Below are 21,425 nucleotides of genomic sequence, written 5' to 3'. Positions count from 1 at the left end.
TTGAAAGGATAAGTGAAGAATAGAAGAAGTGGATGGATGAGTGGATGCATGATGTGATGAGGTCCAGGATAGTAGCGTTTGTATTTACTTTATGTCCACAAGGCAGACCGACTTTAGTAACAAGTGTGTGGTTCTCAAATAAGTTGGCGATATTTCTAGAGTAGATTTACGTATAAAAGAACTACCTGCATTTCTTCCTTAAACATTCTCTTCTCTTTGGGAAGGAGTGGATCCTTGCACATCAATCTAGTCAAGGCTTTTTAAAGCGAGAAGAGTTGTGTCCTAATAAGACACTTTGGAGAGCGTCTTCATTTCTCATTCCTGGGGCTTATTTCTTTTATTTCTCCATGTGGTCTCTGAGGAGAACAGATGGAAGGTCTGGATGAGGCCTAAGGAATGAGGCAGCAAGAGACAGGTCAGCTCCCATGCGTTCTAGACTGAGCGTTTCGTTTAATGTTATGACCCAGAGAGAATCAGAGGTTTTGCTGGGCCCCTTCAGTTTGATTTAGAAAGAACTGGTCTGAAGTTCACCTCTGCAGAAAGGCCTGGCTCAGCAGGCAGCCAGCTGTGTCTAGTCTTACTCCCTCTGCCTCATAAACATTAGGATGCTGTATATCCAATTCTGCCAATTACACAAACTGTCTTATGCAATAAGTACATACTGACAACATACAAGTGTACTTTTTTAAAATAATGGAGTATTTAGTTCTGCAGCTGGGATTTATCTGTCCTCCACAAAGCCACATGCCTATCATGCCTTTCCAAATGTGAGAAACAAGCCCTAACATTCTAAAATTATATATATGAAATATATATATTTATCATCTCCCACTCTTCAGGTTTGTGATTGAAATAGCACTTGGAGTAGTGCTTTAAACAAAGTGGGCATTTCATAGATAGTTTTTAATGCATGTTGAATGAAATAAAATTTAGTTCAAAAGCTGTGTTGTATGATATGCTCATGACTGTCAATAATGTTGTTCCTTTTCTCTCCAGAAAGCATTATACTACTTCTTAAAGGCAGCAAAAGCTGGGAGTGCAAATGCCATGGCATTTATAGGAAAGGTACAAGCTTCATCCTGACCAACATTTTTCATTTCTTAAAACCTAAGAGTACCAGCTAATTGAACCCAGTGTAGGGTGACAGGGCTGCACACCTCTTTCATGGCAGCAGCTAAGCGGGGCATTCGACCACAAACTGAGGGTAGCATTCTTGAGGTGACAGTTTGGGAAGAAACCCCATACAATTGTGGTCTTTATCCAGGGCACCAAAAGCCGTCTTGAAAGTGAATGTGGCCCAGGGCTCCTGGCTGAGTGTAGCTCAGAGCCCCTCTGTTGAGCCCTTGGTGGGTAACAGGAGATCTGGGCTAGTTGTACATCAAAGATTGGGACAGGCCTCGACCCATCGAGGTACCTCCTTCCTCCATCCCTGGAATGAGAACCAGCTCCAGACTGACCAAAACCCAGCTCCTCCCTGACTGATGGGAAGAGCTGCTGTGGAGTGTCCCTCTGGAGAAGCATCTTCTTCTCTCCTTCAAAGACCACTCACTCCCCTGTGTGCTGTCCTTGGCTCCCCGCAGCCAGTCTGCATCAGTAACCATGGGGACAAGTGTCCTGCTTCCAGAGGGCCACATACAGTAAATTTAGATGCAAGGAAACATGAAAAAACACAGATAGGATCTTTTTTTTTTGCCCTTGGGCAAGGGCACTCCAGAATGTATGTAATAGATTGTATCCTTAGTTTATCCATTTATAAAAATTGAGGTGAAATTCAAGTAACATAAAATTAACCATTTTAAAGTGTACACTTCAGTGGCCTTTACTACATTCACAATGTTGTGCAACCATCACCTCTATGTAGTTCTCAAACGTTTTCATCACCCTCAAATTCCTTAGTTTTTACATCTTTTCATTTATTTTATTTTATTTTTTTGTAGATGTATTTAGAAGGGAATGTTGCAGCACCACAAAATAATGCTACCGCTTTCAAATACTTTTCTATGGCAGCTAATAAGGTATGTATTCAGCCCATTTCTATAAACACATTGAAACACTTGCCTTTTATTACATGCAGACTGGTGCTGAAGAGTTAAGTCCAAAGCCCCATGCCAGACTAATGGGCCTGGGAGGAGTTTAGGGTCCCGGGGAAGAAAAATATAGTTGACAATAAAATATGGGGTGGGGGTAGGCAGAGACACATCTCGCCTTCTTGGTAAATGGAAAATGGCAGTGCCTTGTGCTGTCCTAGCTGGAGGCCAGACAGAAGCTCAGCTCTCTCCTCCACCATGCAGTAGATGAGGCCATCTAGCTCAGGAAACAGGAAACAAAAATGAGGACCGAGGAAGGGAAAAGTCAGTCAGTAACTGCAGTAAGTTGAGTACAAAGACAACCAAAAAATGCCCAGTTTTTTCTCCTTTGATCTTACCCAAAGGCTCTGGCTCAGGCAGAAGGCTGTCGGGCAGCCAGGACAATATGATTGAGAGCGTGAAGCTGGAGACAGAATCCCTGGTTTGAATGCCAGTCCTTCAACTTACTAGCTGTGTGACCATGGACAAGTTACTTAACCTCTCTGTTCCTCAATTTTCCTATCTATAAAATGAGAACACAGGAAAATTTGCCTCATATTGTTGTCGTCAGGATTTAATGAGTTAATAGTTATATGCCTCATATTGTAAAGTACCTAAAGCAGTGCCTGGCACATAGTAAGTGTTGTGTGTCAGCTATTATCTTTTGAAGTCTGGGGCCAGTAAGGTAGAATGAAGTTCAAAGCATATCTGAGGCAGAATGGATTGGATCTGTGAGGAAATATAGAAATTGTGTAGTATGGCTCCTGCCACTGAAGTTCTTGCCTTGGTTCCTAAGCTCAGTGAGGCTGGTATCTGTCAGGTGAAATTTAGCAGACTCCCCTAAACCCCTGTAGTGCATAAAGATCGTCCTCATGGCAACACTCACCAACCTAACGCTGGAGAACAGCCTTGATAAACTTTCCAATCCTGCACAGTAGGAAGCATTTTGTTGTCTTCCACTGTCTTACAGCAACACAGGCAGTAGAGATGTGCTCAAATGGAGAATATTTTCAACTGTTCTCGGTTTTTTAAAAGCCCACACGCTGCTTCAGGAGCCTATTTATAAATGACTAGCACCTCGGAGCTGCTGCTATTGTGGTTTAAATTACTGAGAAGGCTGGTATTCGGCTCCTCTCCCTTGTAATTTATGTGAAATTGTTGCTCAGCAAGACAGTCATCCAGAGTACCATTAGACTAGGATGACAAGGAGAGCAGACTGAAAAAGAGGTGGGATAATGTAACAGAGGAAGATCTCATGTAACTGGGCAAATAATGCTGATTTGTCAGCGCAAAGGAATAATGCCAGGGAGCTGAGTGTGTAAATTAACCCAGCTCCCCCAAGCTATTCAAGGGCTGTGTAACCAGTAGTGATCTGATCTACTCGTGTTCTAAACCTGAGCTACCTTCCTTTATGGAGGAAATCTAAATTAAGGTCATTATTATGAATGGCATCAGGTGGACATAGCCATGTAATCCTTTACCATCTCCTGGACAGTTTATTAGATTTCTCACTTGGGGTCACTATCAAACTAAAGAGTTTCTGCCTCCCACTCTTGCACACCCATACTCTTCTTTTACAACTTTTTTTTAAAACAGTTACTTTTTAAATTTGTTTTTAAGTCATATCAGTACCAGGATGCAAAGCTATAGACTCTATGACTTCTTGTGTCTTACTCAGAAACATGAACAGTTATCCTGTGTGATGTTGGGCCCAAGTTGGACCATATTCTTCTGGTTTCCTCACCCACACCTCTGAACACATCAGCCCCATCCCCATCTTCACACTTCTGTCATTCCCCCCCTTCCTAGAATCCCCCATTCTGAATACCCATCCCCCAGAGCAGAGCTCGATCCTCTCTCCCTCCGCAAAGCCACCCCTACTCCCTTGGCACACATCTTTTTCCTCTTCTGAACTTGCCCTGTGTTCACTCTATGTACTCCTAGACACTTTACTGCTTCTACCCTGTGCCTTCTCTCCTACTGTCTGAAGGCCATGTCTCTTCACCTAGAGGAGGCCAGCGGTCTTAGTGCCTTGTAAGGGCTCATCAAATATTTGCCAAATATGACCATCTGGTCCCTAAGTTCATGTCAGTTAACCTGAGCAAGAACATTGAGCCCTAAGGCAGAAGTTATGTATGGGGTTGGGGGGGCAGGTTGCCTGCACATATGTTTTGTTTGGCTCAGAAAGAGTTTTAAAAATTAGGAAATTTCATATCAAAATCTGGATGTCCAGCTTTTCTTGGAAAATAAGAAGAGCTGTCCACATGAGGCGGCCTTTCCACGTGATGACAGCTGGCTGCAGCAGACAGCCAGGGAGGTGCTGCTGCCTTTGGACAGGGCAGGTGCTCTCCGGTTTGCCTCAGTCTCCACCACTCCCCCATCACCGGGCTTAATGTACTTCTTACATTACTTGCATGGCTCTGGAGGTATCTGAGTTGGCCACTCCTGAGCTGAACATTCTAAACAGGTACTCCGGGCCTTAAACAGTTGGTGAGTCATCCAATGAGCCCCTGGTTTCCTAAGGATTCTCTTAGAGAAAGAAAGAAATTTGTCCCTAGTATTCTAACCTTTCTCCTCCTTCTCCCTTCCTCTTTCCTTCCTCTTATTTCCCTTCCTCCCATTTTTTCTCAACATCTAAATTAAGATAGTTAAAAGGAGACAGACTCACTAGACTTTACCAGATGGATCACACCAGGCCTTACTATCCCCAGAGCAGTCTATCCTAAAACTCCTGGAACCACAGGTAGATGTAGTCAGGGGAGAAGAGGGAAGAGGATAGTAGACATACACCAGCTGTTTTAAATACAGGTGGACCGTCCTCAAGAATTCTTACAATAGCTGGCCCTTTGACATGCATAGGCTCAAAGTTTGGAGTCTTGAAATAGTTGTTGAACTATGCCTTCTCTATTTATGTGCTATTCCTGTATCACCAAGGAATATTCTGGCTGCATCAGCAATAATTACATTTCAATTATTAAATTATTAAAACTAATTACAAATAAATACATTTAAGTGGTAAAAAGAAATTTGGAGAGTTTTCTATCAGAACTTAAGTACCTGAGGAAATACTATAAACCTTACAAGCAGTAACAGTGCTTTACCATCCATAACAGCTAGATTGAAATTCATAGAGTCTCCAAATGTTATTTGGCCATTTATGTCAACCTCCTTTGACCAAAGCAGGTAACAAGTGTCTAGATAGACTTCTCCCTTCTGAAAAACTCCTACACATCCTTTAAGACCCAACTCAAATGTCAACACCTCCGACAACTCAATCTGCTCAGTCCCTAGTCTCACCCACCGTCACCTAGCCTCCCTCTTCTAGGTGCCCACAACACTCTTTATCTGTTTCTACTATAGGACTTACCACATTTGACATGATTAAGAGGTCCTACCTAGTGGCTCAGAGCCCAGGAGCCTGTAAGGCAGGGATCATCGTTTATTGATCTTTTGACTTTCACCTCCTACCCAATGCCTGTTACGGAGTCACACACAAAGCAAGCACTAAATAAGTGCTGAATGAAAGATTGGAGGAAAGATTTGACTTTCATCTCCCTCTTTTCTAGTCAGAGGTGGGTTATGAAAGTGTGAAAGGAGAAACTAGAGAGGGTCAGAATAACACCAACTGCCTGATTCACCTGCCTTATTTCATCTCCTACCGGCTGCATTTCAAATATTGTGAAAGATTTTGCAATACTTTTCCGTATGGTGAATTCTTCTGGGACTTTACTTGGATTTTTAAACCTGTTCCAGGGCAATGCCATTGGTCTTCATGGGCTCGGTCTTCTTTACTTTTATGGGAAAGGAGTTCCTGTGGTAAGTTAAATAATTTTCTTATCTTTTTCAACATTTCTAGCAATTTATTAGGGTGAAATTCATGATCACTGATTAATCTAAAGGAATTAGTCTCTATTACGTGGTTTGCCAAGGTATCATATCTGGTAATAGAGAATAAAATAATTCAGTGAAATATTTGCCAAAGAGACATAGAACAAGCTTGTGACAAGAATAACAACCCTAATTATATCTTAGAATCATAGATTCTAAGTAACCTTAGAAATCATCTAAACCATGAGGATTTTTTTTCATGGAGAAATTTATCTTCTTACTTTAACTTCTGTCTTTCGAGTGACCTTCCCCCAATATCTAACAAAACCTACTGTCAATGTAGGAAAAGACATAATTTACAATGAAAATAAGATAATTATTTCTTAATAGAATCTAATATAATAATGAAATAAAATGTATAATACTTCTGATACTACTTTAATTAGCCTAAATCACATAGGGCACTAACTATGCTCTTAAAAATAGTGGAAGGCAATTGTTACCATGGAGTTATGCATGTACCTTTGAGTAACAAAGTGTAATTATCTTGCAGAATTATGCAGAAGCACTTAAATACTTTCAGAAAGCTGCAGAGAAGGGATGGCCAGACGCACAGTTTCAGTTAGGCTTCATGTACTACTGTAAGTGCTATACATATGGCTGCTTTACTTAGAATGATAAATGCAAAGTCTGCTCCTTTTTTAAGACAAATCAAAGGGTTGGTGTAAGTGGTTTAGATAGAACATTCAGGCAGCAATTTGAGGAGGAATTTGAAGAAGACAGGAGGAAAAGGACATTTGGGGGAGGAGGCAATGAGGTGCAATCAGAAAGCTCACCTTTGAAAATTTTAAGTTTGAAGTGCCTTGTGACACCCAGCGCACAACCCAGAAGCAAGTATGAAACTCACAAGAAAGGTAAAACTTGGAGAGAAAGATTTGGGGGGACATCAACATACAGGCATCAGTAAGAGTAACTGAGGTTGCAGAGGGAAAGGAGACAGAGTGTGAGAGGAAAGAGAGTGGGCCATGGTGAGAAATCTAGTGATCCTTGGTGCCATATTGAAAAGATGGGCAGAGAAAGAGTGGTCACAAGAAGACTGAAAAAGCATGGCCATTTGATTTGGAATTATAGTATTATCTGGCCCAAGATAGGTGGTGCTCCTTATTTTGCGCCAGATAATACTATAATTCCAAATCCAATAACACAGTCCAATGGCATCAGCTCAATGGTTGCAATATATGCCATTGTTTAATCTATAGTCCTCATTTATCTTTGATCAAGATAAAAAATGATGTAACTATCCTTATTAAATTGATCAATACTTTGCATCACAATTATGGCTAGGACTAATACTGTAGCACTATTCCCAGAAAAATGATTCCATAAAAACATCCGAGTTTCAGATCAAAGTGAAGTATTAATTCTCAGGTGGTACTAAGGGTTAAGAGTCTTATTCCAAAACAGTGGTTCATATACATTTTGGTTCTTATTCATACCTTTGTGAATCTGATGAAATATAAACCTTCCCCTTCAGATATGTGCGTAAGGACACGTGCACATACCCCCCCCACCCCTCAACAAATGTTGGATACATTTCAGAAACTTACATTCCCTGAAGCCTATCCATGAATTCCAGGTAAAGAATCCCTTCTCTGAATATTTTCTCAGCTTCAGAAAGATTTGAGAATAATCACAATAGTTTGGTCTTAAAATAACCAAAAAGTTGTCCAGGGGCAATGATTCGATGCTCTATTCCTGAGTGGGTTTTCTTTTATTTTTGAGAAATTTATTTTCTCCAAATTGGCTCATGTCTATTAAAAGAATATCTAAGATGTATACAGCATTGTTTGATTTTCAGAGCACTGGCATATGATGCCATATGACTTACCTTGGGGCTTTTGCATACTATACATCAGTTGAATTACATTTTAAACTCATGCGACCTTCTCAACAATTCTAGAAGTTTTCAACCTCATTAATGGATAGGAACCTCAAATATAGAGATATCCATGATGAGTTGGCTAGTCAGCATGAGATTGAAAAAGAGACTCAGAATGCTTGCTCTGGTACCAGTCCCTTTTCTTTTTTTTTTTTTTTTTTTGCTTAAAGTACACAATTCAGTGGTTTTTAGTATATTCACAGACTTGTGCAACCAACACCAGAACCAATTTTAGAACATTTTCATCAGCACAAGAGATAATCCCGCCCCCCCATAAGCAGTCATTCCTCATTCCTGTCACCCCAGTCCCTGGTCACCACTGCTCTGCTTTCTGTCTCCATGGATTTACCTCTTTGGGTCATTTCATAGAAATGGAATCATTCAATATGTGGCCTGTCGTGTCTGGCTTCTTTCAGTGAGACCATGCTTTCAAGGTTCAGCCATGCTGTAGTGCGTGTCAGTATTTCATTCCTTTTTTTTTTTTTTTTTTTTTTTTTTTAGTATTAGTTGTTTTGTTTGTTTGTTTGTTTGTACTGCAGGTTCTTATCAGTCATCAATTTTATACACATCAGTGTATACATGTCAATCCCAATCGCCCAATTCAGCACACCACCATCCCTACCCCACCGCGTTTTCCCCCCTTGTTGTCCATACGTTTGTTCTCTACGTCTGTGTCTCAACTTCTGCCCTGCAAACCAGTTCATCTACCAGTTCCTTTTCTTTGGGCTATGTTGCCAACCAATATTTTAAATAAATAAATAGCAACAACAATAATAAAATAGTTATTATTTGCTGAGCAGTTCTAAGCATTGAGCTAAAAATTGCTAAAAAAACCATGAATTTCAAACCAGAATTTTAAATGTGGATTTACACTGAATGATGATCTTTAGCAAACAATGTGAACCTATTCTTCATCATCTGGTGATTGTCCTAACACTGAGTATTGCTACTCCATTTTAGTGTTCAAGCTTGCATTAATGCCTGCCATTGTGAAAGCCAAATAATTCCATGGCATCCCACAGCAAGAGAGGTTTCTGGCAGTTCAAATATAAAAATGTAATGAGAGATGTGTGTTCACAGGGCACATAGTGGTTTGAGAAATCTGCTCAATAAATGCTTGTTGTTGATTGAATACTTAGTTTCGAAAATAATATTTAACTTTTCTTCCAGAATACCAACTTAGCAGGAAATGTTACCATAAGTATAAAGAAATCGTTTCCACTCCCAGAAATAAATGGATTAAATTCCCATTTAATGCAGATTTTAATTCCCTAAAAATACTAACCTTAGTGCTAATCTTTAGCAATTAATTAAAATTGGCATGTAAGAATTTCTTGCTGGAAGAATTTTGATAAATTATGAGACTAACCTGAGCTACCATACAAATCCTTGGAGTTTTAAATTTCATTTTGTACAGCATATTTATGCGAGTAAACCTTTTTTTGCATTGGAAACACTGAAGCCAAAATGCTGAAAATTATGGAGGCTGACATGAAGCCTCATCGTACTAATATTAAATTCAACATCAGTGATTTATTGTCACAAACAACATTATCTGTCATGGTAAACAAATGCTGTTAACTTATACTATGGTTTTATTTGATTTGTGTGTCCATTTTGATTTTTAAATATTTATTGTTGAATAAGGCCTGCAAGTGTGAACAACTTATTTCTAAATTTAGGTTTATATGTTTGAATAATATTATAATAAAATTTAAAAAAAAAAAAAAAAGCATGGTCAGAGGAATGGGGTGAGGAGGAGGTGACCTTAAGTAGGACAAGGGATAGAACTTTCAAGAAAGAGTAAATGAATGAGCACCCCTTTGAAATTCAGTGAAAGGCCTAGTTCTCACTTTTCAAAAAAAAAAAAAAAAAAAAAAGTAAGAAAGGGCCAAGCATCTGGGGAACTTGTTGATAAGGAGGATTTTGTGAGGTCATTGAACTGGCTGGGATGGAAGCCAGATACAGTGGGTTGAGGTGTAAATGGAAGGTGAGGAAGTAGATGAGTAAAAATATTCTTGGAAGTAGTGTGCCTTTAAATGGAGAGAAAGGGGATATTAGCACGAGGGGGACCGAGAATCAAGAGGGAGTTGTTTTTAAGGTGATGAGAGACCTGAGTATAATTTTTGGCAGAAAAAAGAGAGCCAGCCAGTGGAGGTGGTTAATGTGTCTTGGGGGAAGATGAGATAACTGATGAAGAGGTTCTGGGAATATTTAGGTGGCATTTCTGATCTAATCTGACCAGTGGCAAATCTGAAAGTATCTGATCAGGTCCAGGTAGGTGGGGGTCTCATTAGCTTTGATGAAGAGGAAGGATTTCTCACCCTCAAAGACCGGAGAGACGGTGGAATAGATGGTGCAGTTGTAAATCTGGGGAGAGAGGCAAGTGAGGAAAGATAATGTGAGGGTTCCCTCCATGAGCTCAGAGGTACAAAGTCATCTTCTGAGAGCGAAGGTAGAGTGGTTGGGGTAGGTGGTCTCAGAAAGCCATGAAGGTTTGTAATCATCTTTGTGGGGACTGAGAGAGAGAGAGAGTGGCCAAGACACGTGTCAGGAGATCTGAGCACATCTGAGTAACCCTGCTGAGTCCTTGCTGTCAGGTGGAGCAAGGGCAGCAGCAGACTGCATCATCAAGAAGACAGGTCTGGCCAAGAGGTCAGCTGGCATTTTCCATGATAGCCCAGGTGGAGGGCCTCTTCTCTACGGTCTTGGGAGGTCGCCTAAGATAGCCTTGTTCTTCTAGTTTATTCCAAGTCCCAGGCCCAGGGTCTATCAGATTCCTCAAGCATCTAGAATAAGAGTAATAGTTATGACTAATGTTTAAGTCTTTACATGTATTTAGTCATTTAGTCCTCTCAACACATCTAGGGGGTAGCCCACCATTTCTAGATGAGCAAACTGAGCCATATCAAGGTCAAACATCTTACACAAGATCACACACTTGGTGGAGCTGGGACTCAAACCCAAGTGACCTGCCTCCAGAGCCTTTGCTCTTACCAGCAACATGGCACTGCTTCTAAAGGCTAAGAAATGTTAGAGCTGGAAGGCAGTTTCAGAACCACCTAGTGAAAGCCCTTCCTTTTGCAAATGAAGTGCCTATGGGTGCCCAGGTCACAAAAGGAGTAATGGGAGAGCCAGGACAAGAATCCCAGCTGCTGGGAGTAGCTGATTCTCCATCCTAGCTCCAAATGCCTCTCCTTGCTCCAAGCAATGAGCTGAGTCAGAGCTGGGCCTCCTGGAGCTGGGATTTACCTGCTCCAAACTCCATAGTTATGGCTGGGAGGAGCTATATTGGTCTCCTGGTGTGGAAGGATGACAGGGATGGTGACACACATCATGGAGGGCCTTCTGGTCCTCAGAGACTACCACTTGGTCTTCTTTTCATTAATTGCAGTTATACCATATTGAGGAGATGTTTTCATGAGACTAAACAGTCCATCTCCTTCAGTTTTCTGAATGGGTCAAGAACATACATTTCCATATTCTTACTTATAATCTAACTCAACCTTTTTTTTCCCCAAATAGTGGATCTAGAGTAGCTTGACTTTTGGTTGGCTTTTCTCATCCTATTTAAAATAGCAGGAATCACTATGAGCATTACATCCATAGATTATAATGTAAAAAATAATGTAAATAAGGGGTGGCTCAAAATAATTTTAATTTTCAGCTGGCTCTGGAGTACGGAAGGATTATAAACTTGCCTTCAAATATTTTTACTTGGCATCTCAGAGTGGGCAGCCCCTCGCCATTTATTACCTGGCCAAGATGTACGCCACAGGAACAGGAGTGTTAAGATCGTGCAGAACCGCTGTGGAGGTAAATCACGGGCTATTTCTAAAGCACTTTTCATTTATCACAGAAAGGAGGTGATACTGTCCTTAGATTGTTGGTGTCTTTGATTTTATAGATATTATCTTGTTTCTTCCAGCGGACAATGTGAACACTGACATTTGCCAGGGAGGAAAAGCAGTGATGTAACTCAGACTGGGAAAGGGAGGAAGAGAAATGATCCCTCCTGTCTTGCATCTGGCTTTTCATCAAGTTCAGAGCTCGCCTCAGAATTCAGTTATGGAGCTCTGTTTCAGCTTTCAATCAAATCTCCAGGGCAATTTGGCACTTCTAGTAGGATTGGGAGTTGCGACTTGGGACATGAAAGGCTTGATTTAGCTTAGAAAATGTAGCCCACTTCTTCCCAGAAAGCCAGGTCCTTAGGTTTTTCTGATGATTTGGATGACAACTGAGAAAGTGAATTTTTTCAGCATGGGATAGTGGTGCAGTTTTCAAAAGAATGCTTTTAGGACCTTAATGTCCTTCATTGATTTATTAAACACTTCCCCTGCACCAATATAAATACCTTCATGTTGCAATCTGGCCCCTCTGAAATTCGTTTCAAAACCTGCCAGCTAATAATCTATCTTTAGATTTGCTCCTTTGCCAACTTCCTAATGAATTATGTATGGTTAACCTCTTTTGGTTACATAAGGGCTTTTCAACTAAGTTGCCGGTTGTCCCCACAGAGCTCTGCACACCTCCCTCACGGTTATGTCACCTACACCCTCAGGCACTGTCTTCCCTTCATTCTCTCTTCTCCACATCAGCTGCAGCCTTATAACTCACCCTCGCAGGGCAGCAGCGTCCAGAAAATCCCTTTTATTAAAAAACAGAAGTCGATACATTCTGTTGTCCTGCCAGATAGCCCCCAAGTCAGAAAAGTTCATTTACACATATTTAAAACAAGCCTCAGGAAGTGTAAGCTCAAGACAAAAAAAAAAATACACACCTGTAATCTTCGTGCCTATGAAAGCTATTAACTCCTCACCCTAAATAATTTTCAAAAGCCATGCTTTAGACCTAAAATCCTTGCCTGACCAGCCAGCAGGAACTGAAGACTGAGGTTATTTATCGTTTACCTGGAATGAAGTGTATTGGCTAACTAGTCTGCTTGATTTCTCTTTGTATATACAGCTTTATAAAGGTGTCTGTGAACTAGGCCACTGGACTGAGAAATTCCTGACAGCATACTTTGCCTATAAGAATGGTGATATAGATTCTTCTCTTGTTCAATATGCACTCCTTGCAGAAATGGGTTATGAAGTAGCTCAAAGCAATTCAGCATTCATTTTGGAATCTAGTAAGATAAGTTAAAATTCTCTGCAATTCCCCAATCATGCATATGCATATATGACTTTACTGTAGGGGTATTTTAAGCCTTCCTAATGGAATGTCTCCTTTTTTATTTTTTTAGAAAAAGCTAAAATCCTTGAAAAAGAGAAGATGTATCCAATGGCACTTCTCCTATGGAATCGAGCTGCCATTCAAGGTACAGAACTTAGATAAAAATGAGCACTACTTGGCCCCTGTCCGCTATTATTCATCTGATTTGCTCCAGCTGAGTTCTTGGGCACATAGGCAGAAAGGTGCAGGATATCTAGCAGGTGGTATTTCAAACTGATGTTAGGGTCAGTCTTTGGTTAGAGGTCATTTCCAGGAACTTCTTTTGTTATTCTCAAGGTCTCCAGCTTAGCAAACCATAGGAATTTTTCTATGGCTCTGTCTCCATGGCACCAGAACGGTTGTTTGAAACATGGCAGTTTTACTCAAGAAGTCAGTTTTCTTGGTCTGGCTTCAGTCACTCATTTGCTGAGTTTTTCTGAACTTATCAGAGATATGACCTATGTTTCAATGAGTTTATATAGGTTAAATTACTTATGGCTCCAAGACTTGTTTGATTTTTCTTTTAGAATATCACATTGAGGATTACCACAAGCTTCAGATCTTTATTATAACCATTAGCATGGTAGCATCAGGGAAAAAAAAGAAGAATTAATTAGCAAGATCCTCCCCCCGCCATAGGGAGCGCTGGTGGGAAAGCAGTGGCAGGTGGCATTTGCATCACTATGTCTCATTCCATTCTTTCCCTAAATTATATTACTTAATAGCAGAGAGATTCTGCAAAGCTGTTACTATTGGCATTTGGATATGTGAGGTGCTCTCTTACGGTAAGAGAGCAATTTTACTTCCAATTAAGTTTCTTAAAATCGTCTCAGGCTAAGGCCGAATCATCCCTTTTCTACAAGAATTGAATGGGATAAAAACAATTCTCAGCTGATGCTAATATGAGGCAGAAGAAAAAGTCACAGTGGTGCCTTCTCAGGTCCAGCCGAGCTGGTACGGCAGCAGCAAGCCGTCTGTGTTATTTTAGTGAGAAATTCCCTAAAAAAACAAAAGTCTGTTTTCTAAAATGTTTGGAGTAAGGAAACAACACCATCAGCCCCTCAGCTATGGCAAATCAGCTCAATTGTAACAAATACAGGTTTATTCCAAGCCAGGAAATGCTATGGAAATTGCACTAAGGAAAAGAGACATTGAAAATGAGAGGACATTAATATTAAACAGAATTCACCAATATAAAAATGTCAGACCACTAAAAATAATTGTGTGTCACCAGAGAGGTCAGGCATGATTGTCCCCAAAGATGTGGTTTCTGAATGGCTGTCTTGAGCTTAGGAAATCTAGTAATGGAAGTTAGGTTTCCAATCAGTCATTGGCGATGTTTCTTTCAGGAGTGTGAGGAGGGTGCTGAACCATAAGGACTCAGTCACCAGCCTGTGACTGTGAAATTGGAGAGGAAATCCCTCCCACTGTCTAGTGACCCCCTGGGAGCCTGTCAGGATTGCCACATGCCGCCCCGCCCCCCCTCCACCCCCCGCCCCCGTCAGTCCCCTAATTAGGGTGGAGCTGAAACCTCTGGAGAATCTGCTTGTTCACAACCTTTCATTCTTAGAGACCTCAGGGGTCCTGCTTATTGCTTGCAAAGCTTGAAAATGCAGAGTCCTGTTCTTTTGTGGCTATGGTGCAGAAGGAATCTTGGGGTCAAAGGAAGATAGCTTTGGGCAAAATTAGAGATGGAGTGGGTTTCTCTTTAGAGCTCGAGGGGTCTCTTGCCTCTCCAGGCCCCTCTGAGCCCCTCTCCTGGGCATCATTTCTGTGAGGTCTTGCCCCTAGCTACCTGTACATTTTGAAGCACCTGAGAAGCAAACCCTGACAACTAATATCTTTGGCAGCTTAAGAAGTTTACGACGTTACTTCTACTCCAAGAAAACTAAAGACGGCTCATGGTATTACATTTTAGTATAGGGTTCCAGAAGATTAAAAGAACTTCAGAACCCAAAGGAATCAATTCCAAAAAATTTTAGGCTTTGCATTAGGCCAAATGGGAAGAAAAACTTGGAAGGAGTCCTATAGCCCTTAATGATACACATCAGACCATACAACACAGGGTACTTTCCCCTTTTCCAAGTAAGCCTAGACTGTGCCAGTGGGGTTGGCCACAGCTGAAGTGGATGTCCTACATGAGCATTCCTTCATCTTTTCAATCAACATAGCCCTAGTGAGTGGAAACATGGGCCCCAAAGAGACCCTTAGAAGTCATCCCTAAGTGGCCTTCAAAAGACTGAAATCTCATATCTTAAAAAGTCATGTGAATTTTTTTCTACTCCTGAATATTTTCATGTTTGTTGGAAGCTAAGATTGTAAAATACTTAACATCTGGGGAAAGCATTTTCTAAAAAGTTTCCTACCCTGTCTATCCATTCATTCCATAAATATTCATCAAGTACCATTCCCATCCTGGTAATATATCAGCGATCAAGAGCTTCAAAATTCTCTCTCATGAAAGAGAGAGAGAAAATAAACTAGTAAACAAATAAGATAACAGTGATATGTGCTGTGAGGAAATAAAACATGGAGATGGGATGGATAACTACTGAGATGTAGTCTGACAAGGTAGTCAGAGAAGGCTCTAGAAGGGAAGCGAAGTTTGCACTGAGACCAGAATGATGAGTCAGAGGAACTGCAAACATGCCAGGCAGAGGGGCTTGAAGAATCTTACTGCAGAGATCCTGAGGCAAGAATGAGCTCGGTGTACTGAAGGAATATTAAGAAGGCCAGAGCATCCCGAGAAAGTGACATGTGGTAAGCCCAGCCAGGGAGGCAGAAGACAGATAAGGCACAACTTGTAGGTCAGGTAAGGAATCTGGATGTTATTCCAAGGGCAAAGTGAAACGCTTGGGGGTTTTAACACAGGGAATAACGTGATTTGATTTTACATTTGAAAAAGATCATCTTGGCTGTTGTGTGAAGAGCAGATCAGAAAGTGTAGCTAAAAGCACATTTTGGAGGCTGCTGTAGTATTCCAGGCTTAGACTAGATGGTAGAGGAGCTGGAGAGAAACAGGTGTGTTTTAGAGGTAGCACCAACAGGATTTGCTGATGGATTTGATAATGAAATTGAGGGGAAAGAACTGGGAATAGTTCCCCCAGATTTATGGCCTGAAAAATGGTGGTGCTGGCACTGATAGAGGAAAGGAACTGATGACTTTGTTTGGGGGAAGGGGTAGCAGGGAGTTAAGAATCTCTAGTGGATGTTTTAAGTCTGAGATCCAGGCAGAGAAGTCAAGAAGGCAGTTGTAAGAATCTGGGGCTTAGAGAGAGATGGAATATAGATACAAATTCAGAAATAGGAAACATAGAGCCATGGAACTAGATGAGATCACCTGGAAAGAGAGCTGAGATAGAGCAGAGTGGAGGAGAGAGGAGGGGAAGGGAGGAGAGGAGAGAAAAGAAGGGAGAGGAGCTGGGGAAAAAGGAGTCAGTGACGAGCCCTTGATATTCCAACATTTAGAAGCTGGGTAGAGGAGGAGTCAGGCAAGAGTTTGAAAAGGACAAGCCTATGAGGCAGGAGGGAAGTCAAGAGAAGAAAGGGCTTGGGCAGATAGCGCCAGTGATTCCAGTGCTGCTTAGTGGTCCAGTGAGATGAGGACAGGAAGTGACCAGGGGATCTGGCTGCGTGGAGGTTATCGACCACCTTAAAAATAGCGGTTTCTTGGAGGAGGGAGCAGAAGCCAGAGTGGGGTGGGTTGAAGAGTATGTGGGAGGAGAAGCTTTGGAGACAGTGAGTGTAGAACACACTTTTGAAAAGGCTGAGTGTGAAGTGAACAGAGAAATGGAGAGTAGTTACAAGGAGATGCCATGGGATAAAGAAATGGCATAAAGGTTTGGTTTAGTTCATAGAAGATACCAAAGTGTGTTTGGATGGCTCATGGGACTAGAACAGGGGCAGAAACTGGTGATGCAGGAGAGCAGAGCTTCAGGAATGAAGGCTAAGAAAAGGAAGAGTGGGATCCAGTTGCCCAAGAGTTGACCTACCTTCAGAAAATGAATCTAAAAGGTAAAATTGATAATCTTTTATTCTTTAAGAACATTTGTACTATACTGTGGGAGTTATCCTACAATAAAGACAGCTAGCATTGTGTGTTATATCCATAAATCATATCTAATTCTGATTCTGGGATTCTGAGTGTTTTTTTCTTTTTTTAATATAGATTATCATTAGGCTGATGCTAATGATTTACTAGGAACTACACATGAATCATTTGAGTTATTATTCTCCGTCTCTTTCTAATATTTCTATCAGGCAATGCATTTGCTAGAGTGAAAATCGGAGATTACCATTACTATGGCTACGGGACTAAGAAAGACTATCAAACAGCAGCCGCACATTACAGCATCGCAGCCAACAAACACCACAGCGCACAAGCCATGTTCAACCTGGCCTATATGTATGAACATGGTTTAGGTATCGCAAAGGTAATTGTGCTGGTAATAATCCAACCTAGTAACGGTAGCTGTACGGGAAGGAAAATTTATAATGTTTTACATTTCGTGGATGTCATCAATGTAGAGAAAAAGACTTAATATTTGCTGAGTCCCTCCCACATGCCAACACGTATTATGTACCCTGATATAACCCTATGAGGTAGAATTTATTTTCTCCGTGACGCCCAAGGACGTAACTAACGAGGAGAATAAATCTAGTCTTGGCCAATTTGATTCATAGTAAATTCACGCTTTTTCCAGCAACACTAGTAGGCCCTGCCCCCACTGCCTTCCACCCACAGGCCTTTTTCCATTAAAATTTCCATTGACTCGCAAGCTCTCAGTAATAAGGAGAAAGTGAGAATGAGATCAGAGCTGGATACTGAGGTGGCATTAATCCAGAAACGTCTTTTGAAACACCCACTGTGTACATGACACAGTGCTGAGTGCTCTAGAGAGGCCCAAGAAAATAGATCTCCATCCTTCAAAGACTACACTTGACTTGAGGAGATGAGGCGTATTCATTAAGAGGGCTAACACTACAAGGTGGTAGCGGGTAGATCCTTCGGACAGTCAGTGTAATTAAGGCAGAAGATGGCATTAGGGTCTGACAGGGTGAGAAAGGTGATTTTGATAGCCAGGTGTTGGTGTGTTATGTATACCATGTCCTTTAAGTCACATAACCACTCAATGAGAAGCATCCTATCATTGTCCTCGTTGTTTGCATCAGGAAATCACAGTGCAGGTTAAGTCATAGGGCCGAGTTTGCAGGGCTCATCGGTGGTGGAGCCATAATTCGAACCCAGATCTGGCTGACCCCACATTGCTGGTGGCAAGAGTGGGCCCGGCACTACTGAATTTTCTATGCTTTCTTTTTCCTTCCAGTTGTGATAGTAACTGGGAATTATTGGTAGGGAATTTCCTAGCTGACAACTGCTCATGTGCACACGGCTGCAAGAGCTTCTCATTCAGGTGCCGACAATCCAACGGTAGAGGCCCCTGCCTTCGGGTGCTCTCCTGTGCCTGCCTCTTGACTGATCACTTTTCATCATCCCCAGAACCCTAAGCAGTAGAAAGAATGTCAAATCCAAATGCAGTCTGTTTTTCCCATTCCTAGCAGGTGCAAGCTTCCTGTTTTATAACATTGGAGCGGGCAGGACTGGATCGAATAGCTAGATTGGATGATCCTTTGGATGTTATGAAGCCACACTCCCTTCCCCTCCAACTGTCATCCACATCTGAAAACGGAACAGTGATACAAGCCCTGCCCCAGGCTTTGAGGATAAAACGAATAAGCCTTTGTGAAAGGGCTTTGTAGTGAAACAGTGTGTGGAATGACTTTTTTAGATCAGAAGAGAATGTGAGCGATTGCTAAGTAAGGCTTCAAGAGGATTAAAGCTTTTGTTCATCATTTCCCATGTAAAACATAACAATATTGGTGAGAGGAGCATTGTCTGTATAGGATAAAAGTGACCCCACCCCATGGGTTAAATTCAGATTAGCTCTCCTGCCCTCATATGAATCGAGAAGGACTTAACAGCCCCATTGTCATCACAGTGAGGCCACTTAGCAGTGACTCCCTGGGGCGGGGAGAGCTGTCCTCTCAGGACACAGGGCTGACTACACAGCCCGCTGTGTCGGGGGTTCAGTTTTCCTCCTTCGAGTCACTGCTGGCCCTCTCCTAGGCACTTTCTTCACAATGTCAAAAAGCAGTTTTCGAGACATATATTTCATACATCTAGAAAAACTTTGAAGTTTCTCTCTAGCCACATTTCTGTTCTTTTCGGTCAGGGTTCTTGTTAAATCGTGGGTAGTTCATTTTGATCAGTCTCTCCGTCACAGATAAATTTTTTCCTACAGAAAGTCTCTACATGTAGAAAAAAAAGAGGCTGTGCTTAACCTCAGACCTGGACACGGGAATTTTAGATTTAGTTAATGAGGGGCCGTTGCTCTTTGTCTTTATTAATTTCTTTTGTTTAGCAATTAGTAAAATAATTACCAAGTACCCAGGGGCCAAGTTTATTAATCTTGCTATCTCGTAGTCAAATTAATGAGGAGAGCTTGTTCCACTTATGGTTAATGAAAGCAAAGCAGTTAGGAGAACAGGCTTTCATAGCACCCAAGACATCGAGTAATTATGCCTGTCTCCAGCAAGACTCTTCACAATCCTCTTTATTAGTAAAACCTCATGCAGACCAGTGGGAAAGATGAATCTAACATCTAACCAGGATTTCTCTGAGACTCAAAAAAAGTTTTGGTAAACTCTGAATGTAAGCCCCCTGGAAAAAGGAAGTAAGGTATAAATCGACTCTTGGTAAATCAGTGTAAAAATATGGGTCATTATTTTTCTCATCCGTCTTTAGGAAAGGACTTGGGACTAGGGTGACGTAGGTGAATTATCCTAATAGCTTCACTGAGAAATATCTCATTCCCCAATTTCCGCCCTTGAGTTAAGCTCACTTGACTTAACTGTGGACCAGGACTGACTGCACCATTGTTTTGGGAACACAAAATAATACCTAGGGAGAAACTGAGAGATGACCTGAACTAATTTAGAAATATAAGCACTCAGCTCACAATTTGTTATGAAACTCCTTCTCAATTTATACTTGATTCAGAAGTCCTTCAAAAATTTAATAACCATGAAAAAAACCTGTTGCCCATCCTCTCCTGCCCATTCCTTCTGTCCTTATCCCAGTTCAGGCCAGAATTTCTACTTGTTGTAAAGGATTCTCAGGGGTCTCCCATTCTAGTGTTCTTCCTTGAACTGTGTGGCCAAAGAAAGCTCTGTCCACCAAAGATTTACCACCAACCAGAAACATCCGCACTCGACTGTTGAATGTGTTAAACCATTGAAATTTGGGGGTTTATTGGTTGCAGATGTTAGCATTACTTTAGTTAACACATAACACAGCTAACAAAGCCCCACTGGGTTATTCTTGATAAAGTATAACTCTAGTACTGCTACCCCTCCACCACACTCCTCCCAAAAGATGCGCACACACACGCACACAAATACAAGCCAACAAACACAAAAATAAAAGAATCTTACTGACTTTCTATTGCTTAATGAAGTCCAGACTTCTTACCCTGGCATTCAAACCCTCCCTGACCTCATCTACCTTGATAATAATGGCTTGATATGCCACTATTTCCCTATATATCTTCTAGGCTGCTTTTCCTTTCCCCGCAAGACCTTGAACTGCACCCTCCTGACCTTAGGTCACATCGCCCCATTTGCTGGAATGATTTTCTCCCACATTTTTGCCCGTTGAAGACCAATCCATTTTTCAAAGAATAGCTCCAATATCATCACCTCTATGAACCCTTCAATGAAGCCCTAGATTTACAAGACATCTGCTTCTAAACTACCATGGTAACGTGCCTTGCTTTTCTTCATTCATTTATTTACTCAAATATTTATCAAGTCCTTGTTTTGTGTCAAGAAGCATTGTGTCAAGAAGGATACGAGAACAAGACACCCTTCAAAGCGTTCATAGTCTACTATGGAAGAGACACGTCCATAGCTAAAGTGAAAGCCCAAAATGGCGTGCATGCATGCACACACAAGTGAAATACTATACACTTGTTAAAGAGGAAACCATTCAGGCAGAGGAATCAGTACTGTCAGATTCTGTTCTAAAATGTTTTTGTAACATAAAGTATAAGACACACATGATGCTCTTTTTATTTTCTTCATTTTTTTCTTTGTTTTGTTTTTAAAATGGAAGAAAGCAGGTATGTTTTAAGATACTGACTAGAAAATCTATCTAAATTAAGAAAAAAGGTGAGAGGAAATTATCCTTGGAAATGAGTTTCAATATATATAGTAAGACCTACTAAATAACACATTTTTTGGATCCTGCAGGGAAAACAAAACCACATCTACTGAATAAATTATAAATAGATATGTCAAAAATAAAAGTAATTATGGCA

General features: G+C 41.2%; 1 protein-coding gene across 6 annotated transcripts in view; it reads left to right on the top strand.

Moving 5' to 3' along the window:
* SEL1L2 (SEL1L2 adaptor subunit of SYVN1 ubiquitin ligase) overlaps positions 1 to 21,425 on the top strand; it is a 123,405-nt gene that overhangs the window by 98,148 nt on the left and 3,832 nt on the right. For 5 of the 6 annotated variants that reach the window (XM_068523951.1, XM_068523954.1, XM_068523952.1 and 2 more), the window contains 8 exons: positions 997 to 1,065; positions 1,938 to 2,015; positions 5,820 to 5,882; positions 6,448 to 6,535; positions 11,501 to 11,649; positions 12,799 to 12,964; positions 13,079 to 13,153; positions 17,308 to 17,480. In XM_068523951.1, coding sequence (XP_068380052.1) covers positions 997 to 1,065; positions 1,938 to 2,015; positions 5,820 to 5,882; positions 6,448 to 6,535; positions 11,501 to 11,649; positions 12,799 to 12,964; positions 13,079 to 13,153; positions 17,308 to 17,480 — 861 coding nt within the window. The remainder of the gene's footprint in view (positions 1 to 996; positions 1,066 to 1,937; positions 2,016 to 5,819; positions 5,883 to 6,447; positions 6,536 to 11,500; positions 11,650 to 12,798; positions 12,965 to 13,078; positions 13,154 to 17,307; positions 17,481 to 21,425) is intronic. The other variant, XM_068523955.1, reaches the window with a different exon arrangement.

The sequence above is a fragment of the Eschrichtius robustus genome, chromosome 16, assembly GCF_028021215.1.
Source record: "Eschrichtius robustus isolate mEscRob2 chromosome 16, mEscRob2.pri, whole genome shotgun sequence".
NCBI lineage: Eukaryota > Metazoa > Chordata > Mammalia > Artiodactyla > Eschrichtiidae > Eschrichtius > Eschrichtius robustus.
The sequence above is the reverse complement of the archived record's forward strand: the minus strand, read 5'-3'. Positions and strand labels throughout refer to the sequence as shown.